Genomic DNA, 16,257 nt, shown 5'->3' with positions numbered 1-16,257 from the left:
CATATCGCGCGAATGGACGCCGGGGCAGCGGCTCTGTAGCTCCCCCAGTTGGACGCGAAGGGAAACAACAACATGACATTGGGTACGGTGGCAGGCACGCTGCCAATCGATGCAGCTAACATGGCTTGTCACTGGCACCAAGCAGGTTTGATCAACATTAATTGCCTAGGATGTGTTTTTTACAGTTAATTTTCTTGTCGCAAAGAGGGCGACAGGAGCAGTGCGCGGTGTAACGGACCTTTTAACCAGTGTTTTAACAGCCGTTGTTGCAGTCATTGCACCAACCAAAAACCGTGTTGTGGTCCATCTCAAGGAGGAAACTATCACCTCTGTCTCCTCGCCAAACTGCATCACGAAAGACTATTCTCACGGTGCCAGCGCCCACCAAAACAGACAAACCTGCAAACTGCCTACAGGAGCTAACAGCGGGATACCTGAGCTGGTTAACATTAGCTAACTTGGCTACGTCAAGAACTTTGTTGGCAAGCTACCGTCATCTGCTCTGGATATCAGCCGTGTTTTAACCGGGTGGCTCTGGTCAAAGTTCCAGTTTAGATGTTGTAACGTTATTCGCTGCCTGGAAAACTCGGTGCAGGAGATAAAGCGGGGGCATAATGCTTGTTGTAGTTGCAAAAGTTAGCTAACATCTAGCTAGCAAGCCGTGCTAGTCTTTTTAACGTGACTCACTGGCTGTAGATGAATGTAACGAATCGTAACATCGGGTGTTGCCTGCCTGTCGCCCCTTCACTGAAACGCTGGCGATGACTCGCCTATGACTGAAGAAAAGACTTTGCATTGTCTCCTGCCACGCCGGGGACAAAAAAACGTCGAGTTTATTTGACAAGAATACTTCGATTTCTGTGACAGCAGTATGATGGGATCCCTGAAGGCTCTCCAGGAGTGGTGTCGGATACAGTGTGAAAATTACAACGATGTGGAAATAAAGGACATGTCAACGTCCTTTCGGGACGGTTTGGCATTTTGTGCCATAATACATCGTTACAGACCAGATTTAATGTAAGTAGCCAGCAGTCTAACAATGTAACATTGCTACTAACTAACGTGACAGGCCGTTGCAATCGAGAAATCACTTAACAATAGTTTTATTGCTATTATAAACTGGTTTTGGAAATAGCATCTGGCTCCAGTCAAAGACGGACACATCTCTTTGAGGAGTGACAGGCTGCTAACTGTTGTCTTTGAATTTGTATTCCATGTTAATCCATTCAGGATACGATTGCAGAACATACTTAGTAGCCAGGAATTTATCTACCCTAGATTATTCTGTGAAAAGTTTTATAAGGACTGTGATTATGTAAAGCACCAGTAAACAAAGACTACAGTTTTTTCTTTTTTGAATAAATTTTAAGTATAAAGCTTCGACATTAGCATGGCTGAATATGATTATATTAGTTGTTATATAACTTTTGCTGCAAAAAACATGCCATTTGTGTTATATTGGTCAAAACTGTATGTTTTAATATGTTTCTGTGTATGTTATATCATAGCCAAAATCACCAGTAATAATATTTTTATGAGACAGTGAGAGGCCAGTGTGCTGTAATTAATTCAGGCTGACAAGCCATACCCCCTCTGTAACAACACACCCCTCCTCTCTTCATTTTACACCTACTCACACAGTACAGAAGCAACCACAAAGTACAGCAGCAGTGTCAGTGTGAGTTAAAATGGCTATTATAGGCATGAGGAAGTGATGACTTTCTATTGTCTTGGTATAGACCAAAAACAGAAAATATCATATCTTACTCACTTATAAATTCTGAGCTGGTAGCTTGCTTACAGTTGATAAGTGTGTTCATTCAGCCTTGATCATGCTAAAAGTACAAATTGTGTTATTTATTTGACAACCTACCTATTTCTTTTGGAACTTACCTCTCAAATGAGGGGACCATCGTCACCATCAAATAATTGGATCATTTTTTTATTATTATTATTATTATTATTTTGGGCCTTTTATGCCTTTATAGACAGTGCAGTAGAGAGAAACAGGAAACAGGGAGGCAGAGAGAGGGGGAATGACATGCAGCAAAGGGCTGACTCGAACCGGGGCCAACTGCAGCGACGACCTTAGCCTCTGCATATGGGGCGGATGCTCAACCAACTGAGCTACTCGACGCCCCAATTGGATCATTTTGATTTGAAAAGTTTCTAGTATTTGCAGTGTGACAGTAAACATTAACAGAAACTCGGACATTCATATGACTCACATTGGAAATGCATCTCTGTGGAAAAGCACAAGTCCCATGTAGCTGAATGGGGCCTGTGTAGCTAAGTGGGTAGAGCAGGCTGTTGACAGCATCAGGATTAGTGGTTTGATTCCTACTGAAACAAGTCGGTGACCCTTGTTGTTGTACAAGGATTGTGTAAAAGCATCTGCTAAATGACATGTTATGTCCCTCCTCTGTCCTGGAGGAAAATGTGGTCTGATAGAATGATTTTAGACAGTAGGTATCTTGCTCATGCTGTTCACCTCTCAGGTGGTCCAGACTTTTGTGAGCAAATTGGACTATGCTTGGATGGCAGCAGAGCAAACATTCACTGGAGCAATCACTGGAGGACAAGTCAGTGAAGTGGAATATATCTGCATACACATCACAGCAGTAAGACTCAAAGTATGACAGTGGAGAAAATCCTAAACACACAACCTTTTGAGATTTGTCTCTCCAATTTGTGTCCCAGCATGCGTCCGTCTTCAGCCCTGCGTGTAGACGCATTGGCCGAGCCAAAGTGCTCTGATCCAGACAGACAGTCCGTCAGGCTAATCTGCAGCTGAGACCTCCGCCTGTCAAACTGGATTTAACTCTAATGCTGGGCCAGGCCAATGTAGAGCCACCCTGCACTCATTGCAGCCAATGTATTCTCATCAAAATACATCACCCTGATCCAGAGGAGAGACGTAAGCACAGCAAATGGCCTCATCTTAGTTTCCTCAGCCGAGACCAGCGGTCACTCAGCTCTCTGAAGAGGGATTAGATATGGCTGCAAGAAATCATCAGTGGCCTAGTTATCCAAACTGCATGAGACAGCACAGTCAAAATTGAATTTAAATTCAGTTGTGTTCATATAACGCTCCTGATCAAACTGTCATGCAATTTAGCAGTGCACACACTCAGATCACCTATTTTGTTTTGCTGCTTTGTTTTTTTGTCCTCTCTGAATTGAAACAACTCCTCTACTGAAATTACTGATTATAGATATAAATTTCATTTTTGACTGTCACAACAGTACTAAATCCCAATCCTCCTTACTGAAGCACAAACTTTTCCATCTGACTGAACCAGATCTAGCAGATATACTGGTTCATCCAGGTTTTCATCATGTGGATTTTAAATGCCTGACACACTCACATACACACACACAGACACACCGTTCCTCAGCAGTCCTCTTTCCCAAAATAAACCTTGGAGCGAGACTCTGACTCACAGTGGATTAGGTTCGCAACTCAAATCACACACAGCCCTCCATCATCCGTGTCAGTGTCGGCTGGCACTGTCTGTTCTGTGAGGGGCAAATTTAAACTCCCAACAACAGTTTTGACAGTATTTTTTTTAAGGTTCCATCTGGCTATGTTGGCAGACCTGCCCCAGTGGACTTGTTTTGACATGATCTTGATATTAGAGGTGCTGCTCAGTGTGTGTTTGTGACCATGGGAACTAGATTAGAGAGAACAGAGGTCACTTTGTGTGGCTCCAACACGGAGCTCATTCACAGGGTTTTGCCGTGTTGAGAGTTCCGCATGGTCTCCACAAGCTCTCACCAGGGTCGATGTGTTGTTTTTTCCACCATACTGTTGTCCTTCTGCTAGACACTTGAGTCAACATAAATTTACTTTATACACACAACCACACTTTCATCCCAGAACACCTCAGACATTTTCTAGTTTTACTGCAGGATGTTTACTGGTGAGAGACCAGCTTTAGTTCCTCGCTCCAGGCATTTCAGAGCACAGCCTTGTAATTATCAGCCCATTGCTCCCGTTTAGTGCAGCTACTTCTTTCCTTTTGTCCTGGCAGGTTTTCACATCAGACATTATTTATGTGTGGTTTGGGATCAATTGTCTGCAGCGGTAGCTGGGGAGCTTAGCTGAACACCACGTCTGCCTATCTTGCTGTCAAACCAATAATAGCTTTTTGATGGTTCATAGCATAGCTGGAAATAGGCCAGCAAGCTATATACAGTTCTGTACTGTAATAGCATGGCATGGACAGTTACTTCTTTATGATCTTCAGTATGATCTCTGTTCTAAAAGGAGGCACCATGAGTTGCAGTTGTCGCAGGCTATATAAATGTACACACTGGCTACCTGCATGCTCAGCCTTGTCTCACATGTTGTTTTGAATTTTAACATTTATCCTCTTGTCATTCCAGAAACTTTGGCTTACTGTCTAAAGAGAATGTCTACGAGAACAACCGACTGGTGAGTCAGTTTTACAGCTGTGTGTTTCGAGGTTAAATCATTCCTCTGATGTTTTGTTGTATGGTGATGTCAGTGTGGCGGTTGGCCGTTAGAGGGAGGGTGAGTTTAATCACCTGTGAGCTAATTTTTATCTGTCACTTCCATCTGTTACTGCATGTGCTTCATTCAGCCGCAAAATTATTAAGCTTTATAATTGCATGCAGTCATGGTGGGTGTGGCTTCAGTGTATTTGACTGTCTGTGTGGAGAGAAGTGTTACTTAATCCTGATGGACCCTGATGAGGGCAAAGAGGGAGGGAGCCAGAGCTTTCAGCATCCAAAAAGAATTTTTTTTTAAAAAAAAAAGAAGAAAATCCTTGACATAAGCCTGTCCAGAGGACCATGTAGAGAGGATTTTGAGTGTGGAAGTGCTGAACTTGCAGCTTTATATTATAAGTATAACGAATCCAAGAAATTTTTTTTATTGTATTTTCCTCGTTGGGTTTTTCCACATCATCTGTAAGCCAACAGAACATTGAGGGATGAAGTGGGAGTCTCCACATCTTCAGTCTGAGCTGAGCTTTGGCAGCTCTTTGCTGCTGTTTACATTTTATTTCATCCAGCAGCTTTCAGGGAAAGTGAGGCGACTGGTGGTAGCACCAGAAACAAACTCTCAGTGTGCTGTCTGACATTTGCGTTTTTATAAATAAAGCAAGTACTTAACAGTATCCATAAGGCCCAAGCTTGAGTGATTAATCCATGACTGTTAATGTAGAGAGCATGCAAAGCTTTGAGGTCAGATGTGAGCTTCTTTAATTTGTTCATACTTGTTTCTCTCCCTGGATTAATTCTCTCATAGCCTTTTCATACAGGAGATGCAGGTATACTGACATGTTCAACCTGTGTTTGCCCTGGTTCATATGAGACTGTTGTCAAAGGTTGATCTCTTGTTGTCAGTGTTTGGGAGCTACTCTCAACCACAGTTCTTCACACATTACTGCAACACTGAATTACATTACACTGTGTAGGCAGCAAATAAAATTACTACAACTGTCATTTTCAATTCCACTCGCTTGCGCTCTCTTGCTGCCCCACTCATGTCTTGTTGTCTTTCTTCTTTTTTTTTTTTAAACCAATCAGTTAAACTTTTAAATGTCACGCACATTAAATTAAATTTAGCCCCATCCTCAATATACTGTAAATGACCTGGATCTGACCTCCTGTTGATCCATTTAGCAGGCATCACTGCATCAGTCTGACAGGACAGTGACTCATACTTGCATCCTGTTTTGGACTACAACAGTCATCCGAACTGCTTTTCAAAGTCTCTCAATTTCTAAAACTAAAATAGGTTCATGTGAGCTATTGATGTTTTCACCAAGAGCAGCAGTGCGCTTGTTTTGGTGACTGCGTTGGCATGTGGCTGTGAAATAGGTCTGTGTCGTGGATCATTAATATCATTAATAAGTCTGGAGCATTCATTAGTGTTTAGTAGATTGGAGGACAAGTAGATGGGTAAAACTAAGAGGACAGAACCACTTGCTGGCTGGATTATGTCATGGTTGTGTAATTGCCAACGATTGTATCCGTGTTGTTATGTAACCCTACTCGCACTCTTGTTTCTTCAATGGAATTTTTCATTAGAGTGATGGTTATCTAAGGACTAACCACTACATTGTGAACAAGTGACTGATGTTTTGGCAGCAGAGTTACATTATTCAGGGCATAAAGTATCTGCGGGTTGGTGAGTTATGGCAAGCATCTTGGTTGGTTTCACACATTAAAGATATTATTTTTTCTTCAGTATGTTTAAATGGAGACAAATAACTGATTAAGGGTTTAGCTCGATTAAAACATTTTCATGGTGTGTAGTAATCTAACTGTATATTGATAGCGTAACGAAAGGGTAGGTTCAGCCAAATTATTAAAAAAACATACTTTATCACTTGCCTGTAGTGGTATGTAGCTGTGTGTCTAGTTTCAGTTTTATTTGCCGAGATTTGGGATATCAGTGTCTGAGATTTCTCCTGCCACCCCAGTACAATGAAGGTGAATGGATTTTTGTTTGTGCTGCTTGAAGCATTGTGAAGTCATATACAGTATGAAAAACAGACCTCACTGTCATTCTCCATTACATTGTAAGAATTAGTCCCAAAACACTGATGGTAATTAGGACAAAATACTACAATCACTCCACTTATTAATAAGTAATCCAGGTCTGTTGGGTGAGTCTTATTTTGCCCATAATACAAGTTGGGTCACCTGGTCAAGGTGAAGAGATAACAGCTGCACTGATCAGATCACTGTCTTTGAGTATAATTGAATTATTGGCGTGTATATAAACTCAACACTCCCTGTTTCTCAGCTTCTTTCTTATCTCCTACCCTCACCTACCTCATCACCCCCATCTCCCCCTGTCCCTCCTTTTCTCTGTTATCGCCTCATCGTAGGCATTTGAAGTGGCCGAGACACAGCTGGGGATTCCAGCCCTGTTGGACCCCGAAGACATGGTGTCCATGAAAGTGCCTGACCGGCTCAGCGTCATCACCTACGTCTCCCAGTATTACAACTTCTTCAACAACAAGTCTCAAGGTTGGTGCCCTAAATTCAACTGGATTTGACTTTCAGCAGTGTGAACTCCATAAAAGATATTTGATAGTTAGATTTTAATCTTGTTATTAAAAGCCCAGCAAGTTTTTTTTGACCATACACTTAACAGGTATAGCCATTAATGTAATACAAGAGTACTACAATTTACAAAAAATCAGTTTTTTTAGTGTATTTCTCATCCTATCTTTTGAAAGCCATGTAAACTGTCCACCTCAGCACATGTTGAGATGGAGCAACTTAACTTGTGGGTGTGACAAGAACAACTTATTTAATTTGTTCCTGTTATTAACTGATGATTTCCTTTACTTCCTCTTTTACAGCAAACCCTCCTTGCATGAAGAGGCTGAGTTCTGTTGATCATAACGAGCCAGTCCAGAAAAGGACTCCAACCCCTTTGGAGGACAAAGTGGTTGAGTCTGAGGTAAGAACAAGACTTGGCCGCAGGAAAGGGCATAGAGATGTACCAGGAGGTACCCTCATGCATGTGTTGATTTTCTTCTTCTTTTTTTAATTTCTAAGGCCTGGTAGACTTTAGGCAACACTAAACTCTATATGCTCTGCATGCTAAAAGTTCCTGCTGAACCTGCATGTTAAAAGGCTATTAAAGTATTTTTTAAGTAATATTTTGTTTATGGTTTCCCTTTGAGGCCTGGATAAGCACACTCACATATTTTTTTAGTAGTATATTGGTGTCTATCTGAAGCCTTGGAATATCTAATCTGCTATTTTTGGGGTATTAACTCATCAGATCTGTACAATACAAATCCCATCCTGGCATTTGAGTACAACAATGAACAATATCCATATATGTATTTTATAATCACCACTTCCTTGTGTGGGCTTTGTGTTGCACAGCAGGGGAAAAACAAGGTAGAGTAAGTCTATAAAGATAGCCTCTGTATCCTGTCTCTCTTTTCTTTCGCATGCCTTCAACTTCTTTCCTCCATCCCCATACTCCCATGTACTGCCACCCTCCTCCACAACTTCCACCCCACCCCCCAAATCCTCAGATGGAAAACTATTCAACTCCCTCCTCTTCCTGTTCTTCTTCCTCCTCACATCTGATCCCCCCTCCACTCTCTGGTCCTGAGCCTAGGCAGTAGGATGGGGGTGGGGGGTGGGCTAGGAGTTGAAAGTAAAACAGTTAGGTCAGTTGTTTTTTTTTTTAACCATCTCTTGTACATAAGAGACTAACTGTTGTACTATCCTAACACTGTGTGCCAAGTTTTTGAATATGCTGCTTCTATCTACTTAATGCAAAAAACAAATGCCTAAAACAATATATCAATCCTAGAAATCAATCATATCCCAGATGTGTGACTCTTAGAGCCACTAACACGAGCTGTTTGGATTTTTTACTAATTAACACTTTTTTATCATGACACACAATGGTGATTTTTAAATGAAAAAGATGCAGTAGTGAACCACATGAATCAATGAGCAGTAGATGTTGCAGTACCCAAGCAGATGTAGTTAGCCTAAAAGAATGAACGATCCACATCCTCAAATCCTGACTCCGTGTTTGATCTCCCCCCTCCCCCATTACTCTCCATCTTCCCCCCTTCCCCTGACGTCTCCGCCCTGTCCCCTCCCTGCGAACAATGTCCCGGTCATTTGCACTAGTCGAGCCAGCCCGCGCAGACAGGTGTGGCAGCGTTTGCAGGGGCCAGGCGCAGCACGCTCAGCAGCACCTGCGCTGCCTGCCAGAAACATGTCCACCTCGTGCAGAGGTTTCTGGTGGACGGCAAGCTCTACCATCGCAACTGCTTCAGGTGAATGCTGCGGCTTTCAGCTACTGACTACTGTGTGTTATACCAACTTTATTTAGCTCTGAGTGAACACTACAGCCCTGTATTTTCTAACAATGTAATGAAAAGGATACACTTTTCATTTTCTTGAAGTTATAATCCTTAAGATTTCAGTCATGGATGACTTGGTGACACCCATGGTTTGTGGTGGTAACAGCAAGTGCAGTTTAATACTACAGTTTCATGCTTTGTTAGAAATACAACATAAGAGCAACTGGTATATCTGTTTACAGTGCAGCCCCACACAAGCTCATATTGTTTTACTGAAGAGGTCAGGCAGTAATTGGCCTTTTTCCATCATGCGATAAAAACACTATCCATGTTTTACTAGTTGAATGCTTTTAATTAGATTAGTTCACAGCAGTAGGAAGTGTTCAGTTTGTGTTACCAGTACATTATCATAATTTGTCAATGTGACAGACTCCTGCCACAAACAATGAAAACTACTTTGATTGGCTATAGATGAAAAAATGGCTGTAAAAAATAGTGTCATAAATTAGGGTTTGATTTCATGAAAATCTTAAGAATTATAACTGAAGAACATTTAGTTCAAGTTCATTTTTTTTTACGTGTAAAACAATACCAGATTTCTGAGTGTATTTTGGTATATTTGTGCTTACTTAATAATGACTCATCATTGGTAGCTTTATATAGTATCTCAACAGTCTTTGTGACCCATTGATGATCTTACTGTCCTCCTGTGCCACTGTTGTCTCAGGTGCACAGAGTGTCACAGCACTCTGCTTCCTGGATCTTACAAATTGGGGAGTGACACCGGGGCTCTGGTCTGCACACATCACCTTGCAAGGCATGCTTTAGCCAACCAGAATGGTCGACCAGATCTTAGCAAGAGACCAGTGGCAGTTCAGTCTGCCAGGATTGGTCGCAGCACAACTCCTCACACCTCGCCCTCTGAGAGGGACGAGGCCAAGACTCCATCCCCAGTGGGTCGAACAAACGATACTGACATGCCGGCCAATGACTCTGTCTCAGTCACTCCTGTTCCAACAAGTAAAGCAGACTCTTTGGAAACATTAAAAGAGATGGATGGTAGTGGAGTGACAGAGGAGATGCCACGTTCTTCTTCTCCTCCGAACCCTTTTGACGAGAGTGATGAAGAGGAGGAGGGAGAGAAAGAGAAAGACACTCAAACACCAGACAAACATACGGCCAATGGGGACCTCCCCTCTGCACCTGTCACTCATCATGAAGGTGCCAGTCGGCCGGTGCCAGCACCTCGCAGGGTTTCTGAACCAACCCCTCCTCCTCGTCCCGCCCCACGGGTTCGGTTGCCCCGAACAACAGACGGCCTTGCAGTGGGTGTGTGCTTATTGCAGAACATACATTATTATAAAGATAAATATACCATTTGATACTCATCTTTACATTTTATCTGAAATCACAGCTGAACATCAGAAGCCTCCAACTCCTCCCAAACCTCGAGAAAGATCACAGTCTCCTGGAAGGTAGCTCATTTTCCTCTTTTCCTGTTCATTGCCACCATTTCACCTGCCTTAATCGTATCAGCAGTCTTTCTCTGAATGACATCTTGTTACAGCATGCACTGTACTTGTTTGCTCCTCCGTGCCTCCATTTGGCCGTGTTTTGTTGTCTTCCCCTCTGTGACCCATCCATCCATATTTGTGTATCTTCACTGTCCAGCTTGTCCAGTGGCACCCATAAACCCAAAGACCCACCTTGGCTGGCCTTGGTCCAGTCAGAACCTAAGAAGAAGAAAGCCCCTCCCCCTCCCCCTGCTGGATTGGCAACACCTCCCAATACAGGCTCTCTGTCCTCTCTCAAAGGGGAAGGCTCCAGGCCCAGTACACCCCCTCCACCCTCCAACCCATTTGAGGATGATGATGATGATGATGAAAATAATGAAGTAGAGGAAGAAGAGGGGAGTGAAGGGGGTGCAATTCCACCCACAGTGGTGGCTAGTCACCCGTGGTACAGCATCACTCAGGCGGCTGATGCGACAGGTACAGACACTCCCCCTAGTGGAGGAAGCTCATCCCGCTCTGCCAGCCCCGGGAGCGCAAGGAGTAAGAAACGTCCGGCACCCCGGGCTCCACAACCAGCTGCTGCTAATCTAGGTGAGTTTTATCAGAACAGCAAACATCTTATACAGGAATGAAATGCAAAAAGAACACTACAGATTTTATTCTGTATTGTCAGAGAGATCATTGAGGGTCTTAAGGTAGAAATGAATAAGTTTGTGGAGGAGAACATGCGTCTGCTCATGCTGTAGTTTCCTTTGCTGTCACTACAGGTTACTGTTGTATTTGGTTATTTATTGGAAAACTCATTTTTGCGGTATTTTTGTAGAAATTAAACCATGATCTTAAAGTGTCCACATCATATAAGAATTTTAGCCATTTTAAACATACTTTGTTATTCATTGGATCAAATGTAATTGGACAAATTAAAGTAGTAGTAAATATAATTGTATTTAATATTTGGCTCAGAGACAGAGTCTGCAGCAAGTGACATGCATGTTTTATGGGACTGATGGCATATCATCTTGTGGTATGGTGATCTGTTGCACTGTGGTTGTTGTTGCACAATCTTCTATCAACCACTACACCTTCATATCTGCAAACCCATAACAACATACCAAACTGTTGGTGCATTGCTTTAGTACATTATCTTGGCTGTGTCAGATTTTTCAGCCTCATTATAGTCTGCTTCCTCCCACTTCCTCCTCATCACTGATGTGTCCTCGCGTTGAGAGACTGCAAAAGGCAACCCACAAATGCAAATTTCACACCTACAATCAACTTCATGCCCTTTGCTTTGTCTTCTGCACATTGAGTGACAAAATATACCTCAACACTGATGCACAGTTTATATGTGTAAAGCTTCTACTGCTAAACAGTTCATTCACACACCTTTGAATATAAAATGCTTTTGTACTGCACAGTGAGGTTTGAGTACAGAGCTAAAGGAACAAAACATACCCTGTATGCAAATAATAACAGATGAGACAGAGGGATATTGTATGTAGATGTTCATTGTTTTTTGTACTTTCCCCCATCCTCTCTTTATTTCAATCCACTCCAACTACTTCCTGTGTCATTTCTGCACTCTGCTGTTTTTACCAAAACCTTCTTCTTCAGTTCTCCCTCACTCGCAGCCCTCCTCTTGCTCTCCCTCTCCAGCTCTCAGCATAGAGAGTCTGTCCTCTGGCTCAGACCACAGCTCCTCCCAGCCCCCCTTGAGTGGCAGTGCCAGCAGCGACCAGGAACACGCCTTCACCAAAAGTCTCTCAGAGCCTTCCATCTGTTCACCGTGTGACTCTACGGCCTCCCCCTCCTCCTCCTCGACCGAGCGCCTGCCACATCCTTCCCCCAGCCCCTACCCTTCTCCCATGCCATCAAATGCCAGCTCAGCTCCAGCCACCCCACAGACCAGTCGCAGTTCGGGGACCAAAGGGGCTGGAGCCCCTCCACCACGACCCCTGACGACACCCAGCCCACTGGCCTCAGGGGGCACCCAATCACACATCAAGGTAATAGGACCACCTCCAAAAAAGCAATATAAAGCAATGCGTTTTGCACATTATATAAATCCAGAGGTCTGTCCTGCTGTTCTCGTTTTAGCGGATATGTAAGGAGAACCCGTTCAACAGGAAAGCTTCTCCCTCCCCTGCTAAATCCAAAAACAGACCACCCAAAGGCCCTCGTCCTGCCAGACCCCCGGCCCCTGGCCATGGCTTCCCACTAATCAAACGCAAGGTATTAAAACTAAAGAATCAGCTTCAGCATAGAAGCAAAATGGTTAGAATGCACATTTCCAATTCTGGGTCAAACACAGAAGAAGTACTCAAATGACCCATTGTGCCCAAACCTCCCTGCAGGTGCAGTCGGATCAGTTTATCCCCGTGGAGGACATCCACGGGGAGATGGGTCAGCTGGAGAAACAGCTGGATGAGCTGGAGCAGAGAGGAGTGGAGCTGGAGAAGAAACTGAGAGACAACCCTAATGGTATCGTGCAATGCTTTTAGGGGTGTTCCTCGAGTCCCCACATGAAAGTTTCACTATATTCAAAACTGAAACATTACTTTCCTGGAGAATATGAATCACAAATTGTCACTTAGGCAAGAGGCAAAGTAGCCTAGATGCCTTTATCTTGCCTAAAAAGAACAATAAATAGAATGTCAATTAAATATGTATCCTTCTCTTCCTCTGTTGTGATCACAGATGAAGATGAAGAGCACCTGTTGGTGGACTGGTTCACTCTGATCCACGAGAAACACCTTTTAGTCCGACGAGAAGCTGAGCTGGTGTACACGTGAGTTTCAGGCTGCAGGAAGAGGCAGATGTTTGTAGTGTTTGACCTCTGTGCCCATCAGTCATATAACCTGACACCAGAGTGACCCACAATCTGTCATGTGAATGTGACACCAGTGTTGCAGATTCCTTCAATCGTCAGTCACTTTAATTACAAATAACCGCTTCATTAATGAGTGAACTAGGATATGGTGGTTCTAATTCATGATGACACAGCTGTACGTGAGGGTTGAGACTGAAGCTGTGTATTCAGCCATTGTTTGGAGGAAATATGGTTGTGTGGAACAATGTGAGCATACTGATGGACAGTGGAGAAGTAGATTGTGTTGTAGCAAAATTTTGAGATGTTTCTAAAACAAAGTTGATTTTAACATCAAATAATTTGAAAGAGAAAATCTCAAACTATACATGGAATAGAATCAGATAAGCATACATACAATATTTTTGCTACATAAGCTGTTTGGAAAAGTCTTGTTTTTAGGGAGGATGAGATGTAATAAATAATAATTGGAGGATACCAGTTTCTAACACGCCATGTGTATGTTGCTCACTGCAGGGCGAAGCAGCAGAACCTGGAGGAGAGGCAAGCTGATGTGGAGTATGAGCTGAGGTGTCTTCTCAACAAACCAGGTGTGCTTGGCCTTATCACGTATGGCCATATTCATTGCCTGTTTGTCTTGTGTGTTATGTGTGAGTCGTGTCACACTTTAGCTACACATCTACACACAGATTACACTAAAGAAGAACCACTTTATTCTGACATGTGCAACAAAAAACGCTTGATGTTAAACAATAGTATTTCCATTTCCATTCACTAAAACATGCCATACTTTAGAACAGCAGTAATTGTTACATACACCGCATACACCACTCAGTGCTACACCCATCAACAGTGAAGGACTCTCCGGTGAGTTATCTGCCCTGACAGGAAGGTAGATGAAATAGCATGTGCATTTACACGTTTACTTACTGGTATTACTGTTGCATGGATAATTGATAAATCTTCCAAACACATACAAAGTGTGCTCGTAACTCTATTCTGATATTTATTATATATATTATATAATAAATAATATATGAATAGTAAATGGTATACAATAAATAATTCATCAACCTCCCATTCCTTCTCAGAGAAAGACTGGACTGACGAGGACAAGAGCCGGGAGCAGGAGCTGATGGCTGAGCTGGTTACCATCATTGAACAACGCAACCAAATCGTCAACAACATGGACCAGGACAGACAGAGGTAATCAATAGCTCCGCAGAGAGCCAGGATGCACTGATCAGTGATGTTTGCAACTACCAGTGATCTAACAACCTTTCTGTCACAGGGAAGAAGAGGAGGATAAACTTATGGAGGCCATGCTGAAGAAGAAAGGTAGGAATGATGAGTCAGTTTCATTTGTAGCAGGTGAAAGACTCTTTAGTCGAGAGCAGTCACTAAACATTAAAACCTATGTGAGTTTTAATATCAATTTATTTCTTATTTTCTTCCTCATCAGACTTCCATAAGGATCCGGACAGCGACCAGCAGAAGAAAAAAGCGCCAAAGTTCAAACCCATTAAGGTGCTGAAGCGGCTGAGCCATAAAGGAGAACCAGGCAATAGCCACAGCCCTCGCAAAGAGAAGAGCTGAACAACAGAGGACATATTCACTTCCAAGAGGATATGAGACTGTTTTAACAAGACTAAGGAAAATAAAAAAGGATGTGAGAAAAGAGGTACATCAGGTCAAGAAGATGAGATGTTGTTTTCCTGTAAATGTCTTATTAATGACTCTAAAGCGCAACCCAGAACCCTCTCCCTGCTCATGTCTTACTTGATGCTTCTCCAAAAAGTCTCTTCAGTGACTATTATCTGTTGCCTTTGTGTGTTAAAACAGTACAACTACTCAAGTGCTTTAAGAGCTGATGTATTTGCAAGCTCTCTGACCTTTCAAGCTAGTGAAGTTTAGATTAGGTTTCTACACTACTGCACTGATTTGTTGTATGTTCTCGCTTCACTTTCCCTGCATTGGACAGCCACTCTGCCCTCAAGGTTCAACAGTCTGTCAGTTCACCCTGAATGAATCAGTTGGATGCAATTTTATCCCTGGTATCTAATGAGTTTTTAATATGTTTTACTCACACCTTGAAAACCCGTCTCCTGTGCTCCTTGCGTTCAAAGGTCAGTAGATGGATATCTGAGAAGGGTTTATGTCATGTCTGGTTTGAGCCTGTGGTACTAGTGAAAGTAAAAGTTTTTTTTAGTTTTTTTTTTTTTTTAAATGAACCCTGCTTTAAATTTTGAAACATCTACCCTTGAACAAAAGGTCAATGAACAATGGGATACATAAACGGTTCTAGCTGCTTCATTGTGAATGTTTGTTGTTTTCGTCATTTATGTAAATGCATACCATCAAACACGTGGATGAACGCAGACACAAAAGTGGGATTCAAAATCAGACAGACTGAGAAAAGTTGTGGAGGACAGTGATATAGAAAGTACTAAACTGCAGATGTCTGGTAGAAAGTTTTATTAATATGAAAGGTCACACATGCAATAATGAATATTAGAAAAGGCAGATATTCAGTATTTTAACAACTGTATATGATAGTTTTAACCATTGGGGGAAACCTGAATATGCAATCATTAATTTATATTTTACTATGCCTTTTCCTTGTTTCAGTGTTTTGCCTTTTAAATTGGAAAAAAAAAAACATGTTAATATTGAGACTGTATGAGTGCCATTATTTAATTGCATATGTGGACTAGCGTCATTTAGCTAATGTAAATGCCCGTATTGTTTACACATTCTGTTCCTGTTTTGGCATTGAGATTGTCTGGTTGTCCTCCATTTTAAATGGTAATCTCTGTTGTGTCTGTTTCTGCTCTGTGCCTGTCTTCTTGTCCAGCTGAAACCAAGGGCTTCTGTAGCGCTATACATTGTCCTAAAACAGCAGCAGGATTATATAAAAATATTGACACTGGAAGGCAGAGGAATAAAATAAGTTAATGCAAATAGATAATGTTTGTTTCTTGTCAATGTAATGCTTTCACGGCCCGACAGCATGTTTTGTCTTCACTGCTGTATTGTATCACACTCATTGTAATGCACTTCACTCAATCAATTCATAACCTGAACATGTGTT

At 42.3% G+C, this 16,257-nt stretch overlaps 1 protein-coding gene across 2 annotated transcripts; it reads left to right on the top strand.

The window, feature by feature from the left end:
• The first annotated feature begins 97 nt into the window (after positions 1 to 97).
• Positions 98 to 16,251, top strand: micall1 (MICAL like 1). Of its 2 annotated transcripts, none has more exons than XM_022755652.1 (16): positions 98 to 1,017; positions 4,390 to 4,438; positions 6,867 to 7,008; positions 7,347 to 7,447; positions 8,650 to 8,798; positions 9,553 to 10,154; positions 10,240 to 10,300; positions 10,497 to 10,930; positions 11,996 to 12,345; positions 12,437 to 12,571; positions 12,694 to 12,820; positions 13,037 to 13,127; positions 13,683 to 13,756; positions 14,258 to 14,372; positions 14,458 to 14,504; positions 14,629 to 16,251. In XM_022755652.1, the coding sequence occupies exons 1-16, from the start codon at positions 872 to 874 to the stop codon at positions 14,760 to 14,762; spliced, it is 2,757 nt and encodes a 918-aa protein (XP_022611373.1). In that variant the 5' UTR covers positions 98 to 871; the 3' UTR covers positions 14,763 to 16,251. The 2 variants fall into 2 exon arrangements, with proteins under 2 accessions (XP_022611373.1, XP_022611372.1); XM_022755651.1 differs by having other exon boundaries at positions 11,954 to 12,345.
• The last annotated feature ends 6 nt before the right edge of the window (positions 16,252 to 16,257 follow it).

This window comes from Seriola dumerili, unplaced genomic scaffold, assembly GCF_002260705.1.
Source record: "Seriola dumerili isolate Sdu_G_001 unplaced genomic scaffold, Sdu_1.0 BDQW01000230.1, whole genome shotgun sequence".
In the NCBI taxonomy this organism is placed as follows: domain Eukaryota; kingdom Metazoa; phylum Chordata; class Actinopteri; order Carangiformes; family Carangidae; genus Seriola; species Seriola dumerili.
This window is presented reverse-complemented; position numbering and strand designations above follow the sequence as displayed.

Excerpts from the sequence above, each read along its gene's own strand:
- micall1 (XM_022755651.1), top strand. The coding sequence starts at position 872 with ATGATGGGATCCCTGAAGGCTCTCCAGGAGTGGTGTCGGATACAGTGT. Across the intron at positions 12,572-12,693 it reads TCCCACTAATCAAACGCAAG|GTGCAGTCGGATCAGTTTAT; the intron begins GTATTAAAACTA and ends ACCTCCCTGCAG. Across the intron at positions 14,373-14,457 it reads ATGGACCAGGACAGACAGAG|GGAAGAAGAGGAGGATAAAC; the intron begins GTAATCAATAGC and ends TTTCTGTCACAG.